Source organism: Electrophorus electricus, chromosome 5 (assembly GCF_041902795.1).
Source record: "Electrophorus electricus isolate QZ-2024a chromosome 5, ASM4190279v1, whole genome shotgun sequence".
NCBI classification, from domain to species: domain Eukaryota; kingdom Metazoa; phylum Chordata; class Actinopteri; order Gymnotiformes; family Gymnotidae; genus Electrophorus; species Electrophorus electricus.
Genome location: NC_137501.1, coordinates 16,320,996 through 16,337,385, shown reverse-complemented (window position 1 = coordinate 16,337,385; position 16,390 = coordinate 16,320,996). Strand labels below are relative to the sequence as shown.

At 37.9% G+C, this 16,390-nt stretch overlaps 1 protein-coding gene across 1 annotated transcript in view; it reads right to left on the bottom strand.

Annotated features, from left to right (window-relative positions):
• Window positions 1-15,255, bottom strand: part of LOC145657961 (eukaryotic translation initiation factor 4 gamma 3-like) — a 29,012-nt gene extending 13,757 nt beyond the window's left edge. The window contains exon 1 of the mRNA XM_081714841.1: window positions 15,242-15,255. Within this exon, the coding sequence (XP_081570967.1) occupies window positions 15,242-15,255 (14 nt within the window). The remainder of the gene's footprint in view (window positions 1-15,241) is intronic.
• Window positions 15,256-16,390: the final 1,135 nt, after the last annotated feature.

Sequence of the window (16,390 nt, the reverse complement as noted above, 5' to 3'; positions counted from 1 at the left end):
CTGAATGAATTGTTACAAGGTAATATTTTCTAGACTGTGTTTACCATATGTTTTTATTTCTAAACGTTAATGCAGTGTGTTAATCTGTCATACCGAGGCAGAAGGGGTGAATCTGATATACCCCTCTTCCATTGTCAACTATTCAGAGTCCTCCAGTGGAGCTCATACAACTAAAGAAACACATACAGAGGTCACTGGAGGTTCTAAGTTACATCTAAAGTGGTCTAGTAGTGACGCTGCGAGGATAAGCAGGATGCGGGGACGAGGCACGATGAAACGCACTTTTATTTTTGCAAACATGCAAAACATACAACAAAGCTCAAATACTATGCACATCTCAAACACCAACACACGTACTATGACACACGAGACATATATACACCCAAGCCGATTACACATAACAGAGAACAGGTGAACGGCACGAGAGGGTGTGGCAACACAGACGAACACACACACACCAAGATGTTTGAGGAGGGGGCGGGGCCACAACATGACACTAAGCCTGTACACACTGTTCCAACACTACCCTGTAGGGCACCATCTCCATGGAAGTATATTTTTAAAAGCATGTTTGATAACCATATTTATACTGGAACAATTTAATCAAATGAGTTGTGTTTTTTGTTCCTCTCTAAGACGGTTCGGATGCCGATATTGAGATTTGAGTCTGAGCAAGTTGAGAAACCCACTGTGAGGGTTTCTGGGTGCTCTGGAGGAGCAACCAGAAGTCGTACACCTGCACCATGCCTGAGACCCCTCTGCCCCTGACACAATTGCCCAGGAATGTGGGCATGTACCTAGACTATGAGGATGGACAGCTGTCTTTCTATTACATACTAACATATCTACATATTTATCGGAAACCTCCGGGAGAAGAAGCTGTATCCCCTGTTTGCGCTGCTGGACAGACACACTTATGACACTGTACTCATCAAAAGCAGCACCAGAGATGCACTGAGTCATATCCCGCTACACACCTCTCAGACCAGTTTGTTTGCACATTTTGTCATAAAACTTAAGATGTCATTTGTTGCTGTTATATATAAAATTACCAAATTAAAAAATAAATAAATCAAAAAGTACTTGTGGCTAGAGAAGCACAGCCAATCACATAAACAAGATATAATGTCAGTAATGTTTGCGGCAGGTGTTTCAAATGTGCCCAGACTCATATTCAAAAATATCCATGTTTCAACAGTTTGAAGGTGGCCATGACACTAACAGTTTGGTGGAAATTCCACAAGATATCAAACTCCACACTCACACGAACTATTCATTCTCCCATTTGGAACAATCCAGGCTTTACCATGAACAAAAATATTAAACTTTACATATTGGATAGAAAAAGGCATTACAAACCTTAAACATATTTATCCTAAGACTTGTTTCATGTCACGCCCACAACTAGCCCCAAAATATGCTATAGAAAGCCCCCAGTTCCTACAATACCATCAGCTAAGATCACCAATGTGTTCAAAAATCAATTCCGATACCTACATCGATATCAAAATTTATAAACAAGCATTCTTAATACAAAAAACCTATTATCTAAGATATACAAAATAATAGTGAAATCAAATCTCACAGTTATTCTCCCATCGAGACAATAGGAGGAACATTTATTACTAGCCCCCGACGCTGCAGTTTGGATTAAAATGTGTAATAATAATTACCACATGACAGCAACACTAACCTACAATGCATTCAGTACAAAATAATACAGAGTACATTATACTACACATTGGATGTTTAAAATTGGTTTCACAAGCTCAGCAATCTGTACATACTTTACTCAAATCACAGTTGACGATTACATTCACGCCACGTGGCAGAGCACACCTATCAAGCAATTTTGGCAAGTCGTCATCAAGTTCGAGTTCAAGTTCAAGTGGTTTTATTGTCATTTCAGGTATATATACAAGTACACAACAAAAACGAGACAACGTTCCTCCAGGGCCATGGTGCAACATAAAAACAACAGTGCAACAGACAACATGCTACACAAGTGCAAACAGTCCAATATAGTGCATCACCAACATATCCCATGCTTTAAATAACCATATCCATCCAACACCATCTTTATGTCTCCTAGGAGACATATCATCAACCAATATGACAGGATACTATGTATAACATTATTATATTGATATAATAAAAATATTCTTGCAAAAAAACAACAAACAAAAAAACATATTCATGAACTGGAAAACAAAAAATAATATTAGTGTCACCCAATAGAAAAATCTATTGATAGAGTATATATATCAATCGAATAATTCTCAGAATTAATCAATAACAGAACCAATAATCTAGACTGGACACCTTTGATAAAATCCATACAGAGCCAATCCATAAACGATAAATATCACACTCTAATACGTGTACATATACAATCCAACATACATGTACTCACACATAATCATATACATAGATACATACATACATACATACATACATACATACATACACACACACACACACAGACACACACACACACACACACACACACACACACACACACACACACACACACACACACATTATTCCTGTAATGGTGCAGATGGCAAATACTTAAAAATATAATATATACATTTTGCGTTTGTCTTTTCATCTGTCTGTCTTATTTTTAATAATAAAGCTCTAAAGGTCCACTGATGGGGGGTAATAAATTCATATATTTATTTCTCCAGATTTCTAACTCTGAGAGAAAAAAAACGTCCTTTTACAAATTGCACCTCGTTGTGGACCTCGGCTAGGTTTACATTCCAGGTGATTATTTTTAAGTTATAAATAAAAATAAATAAAAAATAAAGTGTAACAGTTCCCGATGAGGCGGTGTGGTGGTAGCAGGCCAAAAAATCAAAATCTTCAAAATGTCGCATGTAATTTACTCTAAATAAAAATATTTAGATATGATTTACATACGAGTTCTATTTTTTGGCCTACTAAATGTATACTTTAAATACATTCATTAATTAGCACAGATAATATATCTGCTCTTTATACTTGGATTTCTAACCTACATATTTAAACATTTAACTGATGTATTTATTTCTGCAGATTTCTAACTCTGAGAGAAAAAGACGTCATTTTACAAATTGCACCTCGTTGTGGAACTCTACTAGGTTTAATTCCAGGCGAGTATTTTTAAGAGGCTAGATTTGTACTCACAAGCTGCGATGGTGGTTTTTGCATAGCTTCTAAAAGAACAGGCTGTGGTCAGGGTGGAGTGAATCTTTGATAACCAAGATTGTTGTTGTTTTGGCCTTCGAATAGACAATGGCATTACCCAGTGTCAGGTCTTTCTCAGTAAACTGCAGAGAATGATATAGAGGGCAAGAAATGGTCAAGCACAGTTTAATTGGGTGTGTGTCTGTGAAAAACACTACAGCTCTCTGATACATTTTTGGTTCAAGATTTAATCATCATGCAAATGATTGTGATTAATGCTTTGTCTGTTTGATTCAAATATTATACTATAAACCTAATATTTTAATAGGGTTGGCAACTTTCTAGATCCGATTACTACATGTGTGTGAAGTACAGGTGCTGTAGCTATACGGTATACAATTGTCCACAGTAGCCTAATTATAATATATACAACCAAAAATGCATCTAAAATAAACACCAGAAACCTGGACTAAGGGTGATGTACATAAGTGCATTAAATCTAGGTAGGACTGCTCAATAGGTAGGATAACAGCAGAACAATTGTCCCACCATATAAGCAAAATGAGAGCCTGCTAAGGCCGCCAAGAGGGTGCCAAAGACCATGTATTTATTTCTATTTGTTTTTTTACCAATGTTATGTCAGTGGCAGCTCAGATTTCTGCATAGGGGCCCACACAGGCTTGGGCCAGCCCTGGTATCACGGTGTCGTGCACTGGAAAACCATCAAGCCTGTTGACTATGCTACCAGTGTTGTTCATGTAACTGTGCAAATAAACTGCAAACACAATTACTTTTAGAAGTATCATCCAGTTTGTTTTCACAATTGCCAAAATGTAATGAATCACAGCCAGTGTTCTAAAACAGAGCTGGAATGTATTCCTGGCTGATGTGCCCTGTTTCTGGTTACAAAAAAAAAATAAAAATAAAAAAAAAATTGGTGGATGAATTTTCAATGAAAGTTCTTCACTCAGCAGCCATTAATGATTCTTATATCCAGTATGAATAAATTAAAATTCCTATCCTTGTATCAGGTGCAGCAATTATGTGTAACAACTGTGAAGCAAAAAAGCAAAAGCAAAATTGTAATATAACAATATAGGTAATATAGAACTTGATCTAATGATATTAATTAGGCTATGCAAATAAAACAACTACTTCTGTAGCACATCATTCATGCCTGTTGAATAGGCAGTTTTCTGCTTTGCAGATACTTGAAATCTTTTACTAATCTTTCCCCAAATCCAGTAGGAGCTGCCTTTTACATTAACATGCCAGGATACACACTCACTGGATGTTTAATCTTTCTAATGGTTAAGCTATATTCTTAAAGTCAAGAAAGATATATTTTAATTATTAATCAGTTAAAAGGATTTCTTATTGTAGGCCTATTATAAACAACATGGAGGAAATAAAAATAAAAATACTTGAGTTAGACAGTGGACACAGGTTGCTAATAAATCAAGTAAATGAAACTGGATGGACTGCTTTTTATGTAACAACACAACATTTATGGCGACGAAGATGTTTCACACATATACATTCTTACGTGATGCTGACCTCAATATTCATATTTCACATTGATACTGTAACACTATAGATGAACCTAAACCTCACATTTCCCCAAATCCAGTAGGAGCTGCCTTTTACATTAACATGCCAGGATACACACTCACTGGATGTTTAATCTTTCTAGTGGTTAAGCTATATTCTTATAGTCAAGAAAGATATTTTTTAATTATTAATCAGTTAAAAGGATTTCTTACTGTAGGCCTATTATAAACAACATGGAGGAAATAAAAATAAAAATACTTGAGTTAGACAGTGGACACAGGTTGCTAATAAATCAAGTAAATGAAACTGGATGGACTGCTTAATTATGTAACAACACAACATTTATGGCGACGAAGATGTTTCACACATATACATTCTTACGTGATGCTGACCTCGATATCCATATTTCACATTGATACTGTAACACTATAGATGAACCTAAACCTCACATTCTCGTCACGTTGATAAGCTTTTTGAAAGTTTGATCATGATCAAAGATCATGATCTTTGTTTTCTAAGTGTGTTTCCAAATTGCCTTTGACTGCTGTATGCCTAATGGCGGCATTTAGCACCTCATTTCGTCTCTAATTTTTGACATGTACTCTTGACATAAGTCTTGCATAAATGGAAAGTCGATCAGCCCCCATTTAAAAATGGTAAGCTTTTACTGTCACGTTAATAACATCACGCACACGCACACATAATGCTTCGACTGTCCAACACTTTAAATATCTTTTGCACATTATGGAGTGTGAGCATAGTTACCAGTTCCCTTCATGCAAAAGGGTTGTCTTAGGTTACTGTAAAGTCTAATGCACATTTGGAATTATTAAAAGTAGTTTATAATCAATACGAAATTTTACTGGGAGCCAAAGTAAAGTAGCTAAGATATGATTGATGTGATCAAATTTTCTAGCTCTATTAAGAACTATGGCTGCTGCATTTTGAACTCGCTAGGCACTTTAGGCACTTAATAGCACAGCTAGATAGTAAGGGATTACAGTAGTCCAATATTGAAGCAATAAATGCATGGACTACCTTTTCTGCATTATGTGTGGAGAGCATGCTCCTAATCTTTGAAATGTTTCTAAGGTGGAGAAAGGGGGTCCTAGAAACATTATTTATTTACGTGAGCTTCGAACGAGAGACTGGGATCCATAACTCCAAGATCTTTAACTGTTAGAGAAGATGTGATTGGGAGACCATTGAGGTTCATTGAGTAATTAGAGAGTGGAGACGTAGCTGACTCTGGGCTTAATAGAAATACCTCTGAATGTCTCTGAATGTTAGAAATTAATTAAAAATACTAATGTCAATGTATTTACAACGCATGTATTTAGGACGTAATTTTTTCAATCACAACAAAATATGGTGTTGTATTTTTTGCATTATGCTTACTACAGAATTAACAGTCAACTGTTCAGTGACTTTGCATGCAGAGTTGTAACACTGCTTATTACTAGAACTGTGGCTAGAATCAAAATCAATGCTAGTGTCGTTCCTAAATCCCCAATCAGCTAGTCGTAAAGTTAACATTCAAATAGAAAATAAAGATGCAGACTTCAGAATTAGTTAAAGAGAATAGCTGAGAGAATAGAATAAATTATCCGTTACTACCCCTGTCTTTTATCATCCCTCCATCCCTCCATCCCATGCCATCTTCCTCTATTATTTGCTTTTCTATTTTGTTCTGGTATCTCCTTATCTCTTTTTAAAAAAAAACATTGGCCAAAAGACTAACGAAAACACTGACATACTTAAGACCTTTAATATTTTTTTAAAATATAACATTAAAAGGAGAATGTTACTTATTTCACCCTGACTGTCCACTTATATATCTGTTTTGAGTATGATTTTCCTTGTTCAAGTGAAAACAGTAACAAATGTAGCATGCTTTGATAAAATCCATCCTCATGTAAAAGATGTATTGTCCCAATCATAGTAAGTGAAAACTATGACATAAAAAACTTTCTTTACCTAATATAAGCAGGCAATTATCTTTTAATTTGACCTACCCCAGTAAATCACGGTATCTAAGTTGATGAATAACAGGAATAATTACAAACTTCTTATGAAGCAAAGTAATATATAATTACAATTATAAAGGACTAATTTGGTTTGTCTCCCCCAAAGCCATTAGAATGTTCTTTATATAACAAGTGAAAATGACCTACACCAATGTGATATACAAACCAATCCTGCTTTTATTACACAGAAGAGCTGAGCAATTATGGGGAGGCACCCTAAAAAGTTGAGGGTGGAATTACCTGTCAATAAACAAAGTACAGAATAGAAAAGCAAAACTATTCTGTTGCATCGTCTTTGAAATGACTCTGCAAGGAAAATGTTGATATGAATAAATGCTTGCATTCCTTTCTGATACAAGTCAAAAAATATCTTTAAAGTGGCTCAAACATAAGAACTATGTGCATTCCTTCAAAAACATATACAAACCAATGAAAAAATCTCCCCTAATATGTGTATATACACAAGTGTCTGTGGGAGCCCCAAACCTATATTATGCATTCAAATAACAAAATATATATCACAGTCCCTACAAAAAATGAAAGTAAAAAAGCTAACAAACAACAAAAAGGGGAAAATCATAAATGAAAATATCCCAAAAATAATTTGCTAATGTCATGTTTGTAAGCAGCCCTGCTTTCCTGCTTCCTAAAATGGTGACATATTTTAGGTACTCAGGAACCTGATTTTTTGTTAGATAAATATGTGTCGGTTATGACCGTTAAAAAGACCTGAACAAAAAAAATGTTTGGATTTTTATTTCCTGTCACCTTTCATCACGGGCAACATAAAAATTCACACTACTGCAATATCGCTAACATGTTACTGGCATGCGAATAAGACACCTGAGCACAGAGAGAAACCCAGTGTTATGATTACAGTTGACATTGGAACTAGCTAGATAGCTCATATTAAGACACTTCTTTGGAGAACACGTGCTAAAGTGTTTTCCCCACAATCTATATGCATAATTTATTTGCCAACTGTGACCAGAGAGAGAACATACCTTACTCACAGCCTAGGACATGCATGGATTTTGATGAGGACTGCATATGCCTGGGATCAATTCAAACACGTCATGACGATGATATAAAACCTGATGAAACAAGCTTGACAAGCAGCAGTTCCGTTTTTCCGTGAAAGTATCAAGCACAGATGAAGACGTTTCTATGGTTATCTCGGTTTTATAAATATTAGCCTATAGAGTTGGGCTTAGTACGTGAATAAAAGATGGAATTAAACATGCATAAATTACGGTGTCCTGGAAAACCCATCGTGCTGCAAATACACAAAGCATATTCATCAAAGTGGTAACACACTTTAGAAATGCGGTGCAAATTCAGAAAACGCATACAACTTCAGGAACAAATCCTGTCACAACACAACGGAAGTGCAGTTTCCGGAGGACACGGAAAGGGGCGGACTTCTATGAGATTAGCGTGAAGTCTATTGGAAGTAGTGACAACTGAGTAAAAAGGGTTGTTTTTTTTCCAGTTACCACGGTGTTATCAAGGGTAGGTATGTGATACAGAATGGAAGACTGACCTATTCTTGCCTATTTATTTATACATAAGGCAGCCTTAAAAACATGGGATGGAAATCCCATTTAACAAAATATGCACTGTTTTACAGTCAGAGTGAAATAAGTAACATTCTCCTTTTAATATATATATTTTAAATGTTAAAATTCTTAACTATGTCAGTTAAGCTGCCAAAAATGCCCCTTTTGAAATTTGTATTTCTAATGTCACAAGAACACTTTATTGACCTATCTCTGCCTATTCAGCCTATAGAGGTTTAGCACACCCACTTAAATTGCCTTTCTCAGGCATTTCAGCTCTGAGTACCTTTTGAATGAAGCGCAATACAGGGCAGCCAATCATAAAGGAGCTCATTTATCTTACATCCGTCTTAAAGGTGCAGTAGCAACAGGTGCCTGTTGAATTCCAAGCGATATCTATAGAGGTTGGAAATTGGTTGTGTAAAAAAAAAAAAAAAACAGGCTGAAAACGAGTCGTTTCCGCTCTGTGAATTGGGAGAAAGGGACAGTGTGTGGAAGCCCAACCCCAGTCATATAGGTTTGCTTCTAACAGTACCATTACCATCACCCACTCTGGTGCACTAGTTTGAGTGTATTAGAACTAGTAGCAATGCTGAAGCATTACATGTATCTATAACAAATATTCTGACCATGATGAAGTGATAGGTTTGTTAAGGCAAACTGTGTATGCAATACATGTTGCTTAGGTCACTTGCTCTAATTGTACACAACTCTAAAGCTACACAACTGTACATTAGTTAAAGTCTACACAGTGTCAGTGATGTGAAGTACAACTGAAAGTTCCCCTGTTGTATTCTTCCAACAATCAAGTTCTGCGTAAGTGGGGGCAAAATAATATGAGCTTCACATCAAAGAACATTTTAAACAAATGGACTGTATGTACATCTTTTTTTCTAATGTTACAATTGGAGTCTAAAGTTATATCTCTTATCAGTGGAGGATGCACTTGCTCAAACCTTTCCTTTAGATTCCTTTTGTACACACTACAGACTGTGACCTCGAGATGCTTGAATGAATGTTGAACATTCACACTTGTGTATGAGTGCCGATTGTTAGCTAATGCATCATGATGAGCCTATCCTTTTTGAATTACTTACTGAGATCATTCTCATAGCAAGTTCATTACACCTTGTGTACTCGATGTAGTGCGGTGAGCAATTTCAAACTTAGTTACAATCTTAGTTATCAAAGACTCACTCCACCGACCAAAGCCTCTTCTCTTAGACAACATGACAAAACCATCGCAGCTTGAGAGCAAAAATCGAGCCTCGTAAGAGGTGTTATGTTCCATAGGCAGATTGACATCTTAATGCGATACACATGAACTCAATTTTCTTTGCATACATGTACATTGCACTTGTAATGTTTCTGATATTGCTTCTCTCCTGAATAGCTCAGTCAGTAGAGCATCAGACTTTTAATCCGTGGTCCCTGTTCAAGTGAAAATATTGTTCTTTGCCACTAAAGTGCGCTTGAGAAGTTTCTTGAAATACCTCTAGATCAACCTAAGTCAAGGGACAGGACCCTGTTGCCTTGAGCCTTGCCGATTAAACTGACATTTCACATCCGTTTCCCCCAGCTGTGATGCTGTGCATTGGCTGTCATCCCAGGTTAGGCTAGCTAGTTCTGCTGGCAAGCTTGAAATATCAAAATCCTCCTACTTAAAAAAAAAAAAAATCACTTCTGAGCCTATCCTTTTTGAGTTAATTACTGAGATCATTCTCACAGCAAGTTCATTAGACCTTGTTCACTCATTGTAGTTCGGTGAGCAATTTCTATATTGGATGAGAGAAGGAGCAGACTTGTTCAAGTCACAGAATCCATTCACACTTAAACAACAGGAGCTTGTCAGTGGAGGGTATACTTGCTCACACCTTTCTTTTCAATTCCTGTTGCATAAGGGAATAAGGGACAAGGGAAGTCATTTTGGAACAAACCTGTGAGGCAACTGTCTTTGAGGCAAAGTGTCTGTATCCAGGGAAGAACATGTGCATGTTCAAGTGCTTGCCCTGTACTTCATTCTCTGAAGTTTACTGAGAAAGACCTGACAGCAGTTGAACACGTTTGCTTGTTGTCTGCTACCTTGTCTCTGTCTCTCTCTGTGTTCGCATGATAGGCACCACTGCATGCCATGCACCAGGCCTCCTTTCTTGTGAGGCTGTCCCTCATGACATCTATGGAGTGCATAATTGAAGACTAAGTGAAAGGATTCCCTTAAGATCTGAATACCTTTGGTTGTTGTCGTACATCGTCTCTGTCTCTCTCTCTATGTGTTAAATGCAGACTGCTCAGGTCATGGTGTTGACAGCTTCTAGTATTTTCACTAGATCCAAAGCAGTGTCAAACCTGTTTTTACATTTAAATGTTTTCACTTGGTTTTACATTTTAATGTTAACAAAATAAGAAACAATACACATTATAAATGTTAGATAGCTACATATTTGTACTTCTTGTACAAACTAAGAAAATAATAGAACACTAATTTAGTTATGTGACATATTGACACCTGAGCAAGACATGGGTGAGGGATAAAAAGGCAGGATATTAGTCACACAAAGCATTGCCAAAAAGTTTTTAAAAACACAGATGTGGGGAAGCTCATGAAGACATGCTCAGCTTTAGTCCACAGTATGCTAAATGGGAAACACTAGAGGATGGTACATGAGGGGTTTAAATAGGGAGAGAGTTAATTAGAAGCAGGTGATCGTGATGGTTGATAAGTGTGTGATTGTGAACCGAGCAGTGGTCGTGGTAGGTGATTTGTGCGGATATGTGTGTACGTGTCTGTGTCTGCGTTCCTGGTTCGGTGCGGACCAGAACCTGACAACTTGTTTCCACTTGATATCAGAATTAGTTGAAGAGAATAGCTGGTCCTGTCCTTTATTGCAACTTAAATATAAACATGCTTTTGAGGGACCCTCTGGAGAATGTCTGAGGGGTACACAAGAGTTTAATTCTTATAAACTTTTTCAAGGGCAATTATGTAAACAACCCTCCTTTTTTTCCATATTGTTCTTTGAAGTTTCCACCATTATGCTCAAATTACACATGACATTATAAAAGCTAGTCACCTATGAACCTGCGGGCTTATATAGAAGGGAAAATAAACTATGGACTATTTGTGCTCTGCATTCTTGCATATTTATTTATGCTAGGCTGTACATAATGCAGCCTTAAAAACATAGGATAAAAATCCCCATGTAACACAATTCAGGTTCTGTCTAAATACATGGCTAGCTAGCTAGTTATTTTACAATCCCATTTAGAACATATATCGTCGTGAATGTCCTGAACAAAACACGCTGTACCTAATCCCCATAAATGACATATCTCTCACTGAATAAAAACTTGTATGCTTCAACAGTATACAGTGGTAGAAATGGCGATCACCTTTAAAAGGATTTCTTACTGTAGGCCTATTATAAACAACATGGAGGAAATTAAAATAAAAATACTTGAGTCAGGTGTCTGTTGAATTCCGAGCGATATATATATAGAGGTTGGAAATTGATTGTGTAAAAATGAATTGTGATTGTTAAGTCACATAGATGTAAGTGGACATGAAGGGAAAAAATAGTGTGGGTGCCAAGTATGGTGATTGTATTTTTAAAGCTGTAGGAAATGTTACATTCAGAATGTTTGTGAGACAAAAAAAAAAAAAGATATAATTACTATCCATGGTATAATTGACTGTGTTGCAGACAACATAGGCAGGGATTAGACTGAAAAATGTCAGAGTATTTTTAATGCTCTTTATTGCTGTCATCAGAGGTTATGCAGCCATATCCTCCCGAGCAAGTACGGCTTCTAATCCTAACAGTTTGGCCGCCTGCAGACACAAATAAAGTGTTGAGCAATATTTAATTGCATCTACTTGAAATGCATATTTAATTGCATTGTTAGTATTTATGGAAAACAAGTGTTAGGATTGCTCTGCTCCATTGCAGACTTTCTCACTCTAGCAACTGTGGATTCCATCTCCTCAATCAGTTGGCCCATATCATATTCACAGGAACCATATTCCATCTTTATAAAAGAATTCAGTTTCACCTCCAACTATGAAGAGAAACAGTGTTAAGCAATATTTAATTACATCTACTTGAAATGCATAGTTCATAGCATTGTGAGAATTTATGGAAAACAAGCGTTAGGATTGCTCTGCTCCACTGCAGACTTTCTCACTTTAGCAAACACGGCTTCCAGGTCCTCAATACACTTATCCCTCTCATTGATATTCATATTTTTAGGTTCCACCTGTAGATATGAGTAGAAATATTGTTGAACAGTATTTAAATACATTTAATTGAAATATGACTTTAATTACATTTTGATACATTTGTAATTTATAATTTGAATTGGACTGGAAAGGAAACAAATACAATTTTTATCGCATAGCCGTAATCACATAGCCTGCAGGCCTAATGATTTAAAAATGTGCCCGCAAACATCAAATGTTCAACAGAAATAACAGGACCTGACACTCTAAGGTACCGTAGACCCATTCAAATTGTGCTATTGGAATAATAAATTCCAATGCATTCAGTCATTTTAGCTAGTGTTGATTTTGATTCTTGCCACAATTATACTAATAATCAGTGTTACAACTCAGCATGCAAAGTCACCGAACAGTCGACTGTTAATTCTATAGTAAGGAGAATGTAAAACAAACAAACAAAAAACCCACCAACAGTATTTTTTTTTTCCTGCAACTGACAAAGATTGCATATGCTAAATGTATGTGTTCTAAATATATTCTAAATACATTTACATTAGTGTTTTTAATTAAATTCTCGAACATTTGTTGAAATGCATTTGTAATTTATATTCAGAGACATTTCAGTGTACTTAAGTACAAGCATTCAATTAGCATCACTGTTCACCATAGCTGTTTTTCCATTTTTTGTGGCTTTTGTCCATTGCCACAGTATGGCTTTAAATCATTTGTCTTGGTTCTACTTTACTTACTATGGCTGATTGAGTTCCCTCAGTAGTGAAGTCATTCTTCATTAAAGAATTTGTTCTAGTATCTGTTTAAAAAGTAACAGAAAATGTCTTATTAGCATTGTATAGATACTTAGAACACTTCTACGTAGATCTCTCTCTCTCAGACAAACACACACACACGCACATTTCATCCAAGTGGTGGCTGTGCTCAGAACTTACCTTTAAAGAAGTCATCCTCTATTCTGGCAGGGATCTGGGCTCGTGTTTTTTTGTTTTTCTTTTTCCCATATTTACCAAATATCCCGTGCTTTTCCTTTTCATATTTCTCAGAAGGAACATGTTCCTTGCGTCTTGGATTGCAATTGTAACTACCGCACTGACCCATAATAAATTTAGTGTACCCGTTATCTGTGATCTGTAGTCTAAAAATGGGTCACAGAAATTGTTCATTTGAAAAATCTGTTCTTTGACTACATCATAATCGCTTAATTGATGCGGCTGCATTATGACATCACACGCCACCCACTGAAATAAAAGCTGAGGATGTCATTGCAGAGGTAGGAGGAGCCAGAGTAGAATATTAAAGAATATTACATTGCTTGAATAGTGGCTCTGTCTGCCCTGGGGGTATTATTGAAACCCAAAGGCTGAAAGGATGGGGAGAGAGACAGTGAGAGAGAGAGAGCGAGCGAGCGAGCATGTGTGAACATATTCTTGTCATGGTACGCCCCCCCCCCCCCCCCAAACGTCTCCCCGTGTGTGTTTGCTTGTGTGTGTGTGTGTGTGTTCATCCGTGTGGCCATGCTCCCTTGTGTTTCACGGCTGCCCTTCATTGTGTTGTTATTGTTTGCGTATATAAGTCCTTTGTGTAAAGGTTAACGTTGTCAGTGTTTGATCCCACGATAGCCTTAGTGCTACGTTGTCTTCCATGTCTCTAAATAAACATCGTTGTATGCATCATTGCTCTTCTTTTGTATCCTGCCAAGCCTCCCTGTGTTACAATTATGATAAAATGTGATAAAATACTAGATCATAGTTTGCAGTCTGAAGTACTTTTGACCTGCTGAGAGTTAGCCTGATTTGACTTAGCCTGTTCCTAACCTTTGTTTAGTATGTTGCATAAAAGCTCATGGAAATATTTCAGATGTAACATACATGTAACTGACCTAGTAGAGCAAAATTACAGAATTGTAAGGAGGAAGTGACGTTCTTGGGGCATATCATTAAAGGGGGAAATACACACAAGCTGTCTCAAAACCGACCACAAGCCATAATTTCGCTACCTAAACCATAGTGGCATACTCCCCTCTTACTGTTTTAGTCCCACACGCATTACACCGAATACTGCAGGACCAAAGAGTGTCACACTTATCAGCCCAGTGGTAGCTGAGATACCACACCACCCTCTTAGATATGCCTAATATAACTGTCAAAAGGTGTATAACACTGAACCCAGCTACACTCCTTCCTACGGAGGAGGATGGAGATCCACAAGACTGCACAGCAGTCTTAGCTGAAGTATATATACCGCGGGTTGATCTCTTTGAAGAAGCCATAAGTAACCCAGACCTATGCCTCAATGTGGATGGGTCAGCATGCAGGGACGACACAGGGGTCAATAGGGAAGCATACGTGGTAGTAACAGATCATGAAATACTTAAAACAGAAGTATTACCATCCTCCTATTCAGCGCAGGCTGCTGAACTAGTAGCACTGACGGAAGCATGCAAACTAGCTGCAGACAAAACTGTTAATGATTTTGGAGCCATATGGAAACATAGGCAATTCCTGACAAGCTCGGGTAAATATATTAGACATCACCATCTTGCTAGAAGCCATTTCGCTGCCAAAGACAATTGCAGTTGTTAAGTGTGCAGCTCACAGGACTACAGAAGACCAAATCAGCAAGGGGAATACTTTTGCAGATAGAGTAGCAAAGGCAGCTGCAACTAAAACCGCTGTGCAAGAAATACAGGAAACTGCTGCTACCCCGCAGGCCACATTACGGGAAATTCAGTCAGGGGCTACCGCCACTGAAGGCACGAGGTGGAGACAACTAGAACCTCCTGTTAACAACCCACACTGCTGTCAAAATAGAAGGACGAGGAACCTGGGTACATCACACACACTGTAAGAAGGCTCCGACACCAGCCCCAACTCCAAGCAGCAGCACCCAAACAGACTAGGTCGGAACTGTGTTGAGTAGGGTGTTAAAGGCAAGGCCTACCCTTTCGACACTCGGAACCGTCAAGAGACGGTAGAGAAAATCAGACACAGCTAACACAGTCAGAACATAGACTGAATATTAATATGGATGAAGAATCCCATGACTTATGAGAAGACTTGTTACCATTTCAGGGTCCCAACGCCACTGAAGCAGAATGATTAGCAGCTAAATGCCAACAAAATACAGCGTGTATGTCAGCCCTTGTGCATGCCCAACATATCGAGCAAGAGTACCTGGTGTGCCAGCACACCAGTGTTCCAAGGACTGTAATCCCTCTGAAAAACGCAGACGAAGGAGAAGTGAATATGACAATCTCTATGTGCCAGGTTATTAACCAGACCTCAAACTGTCCCAGTCCCACTAACCCCGCACCACCGAAAATGATGCTGCATGTGGCAGCTAGTAAGGGTGAGATATTTGTATAGCAGATGAAGCAGCAGGTGCCGGAAGTCTGGTCCAGATGCATCGATTATGTGCAGGTGCACAGCAATGGCACTTGCAGTGACTCCAATAGCAGTTCCCTGTGGAATTGCTCCATGACAACCCTGCAGGGGTATTGGAATGTAATGTGGGTCGGTGGTTCGGTGGCCTATGGTGAATTGCCACAGAACTGGACTGGTTGTTGTTATCCAGCTGTAGTGCGCACAAGGACGCAGGTGTATACACTTCCCCATGCCAAGCAGCACAGGGTGAGGAGAGACATAACCAGCACAGACTATTGTGGTAGAATTCTGAGGGACCCATGGACCACTCCGGGTGAAACCATTGGTTGGTCCCTTTTCCTGGGCGGTGGCACAGTAGCAGCCCTGCAAAAGATCAATGTCTTAGCTTATCAGTTACTGCAAGTAGTTAATGACACCTTAGCAGCAATAGGTGCCTTAAAGATAGAACAACAAGTGATAAGGGCAGCA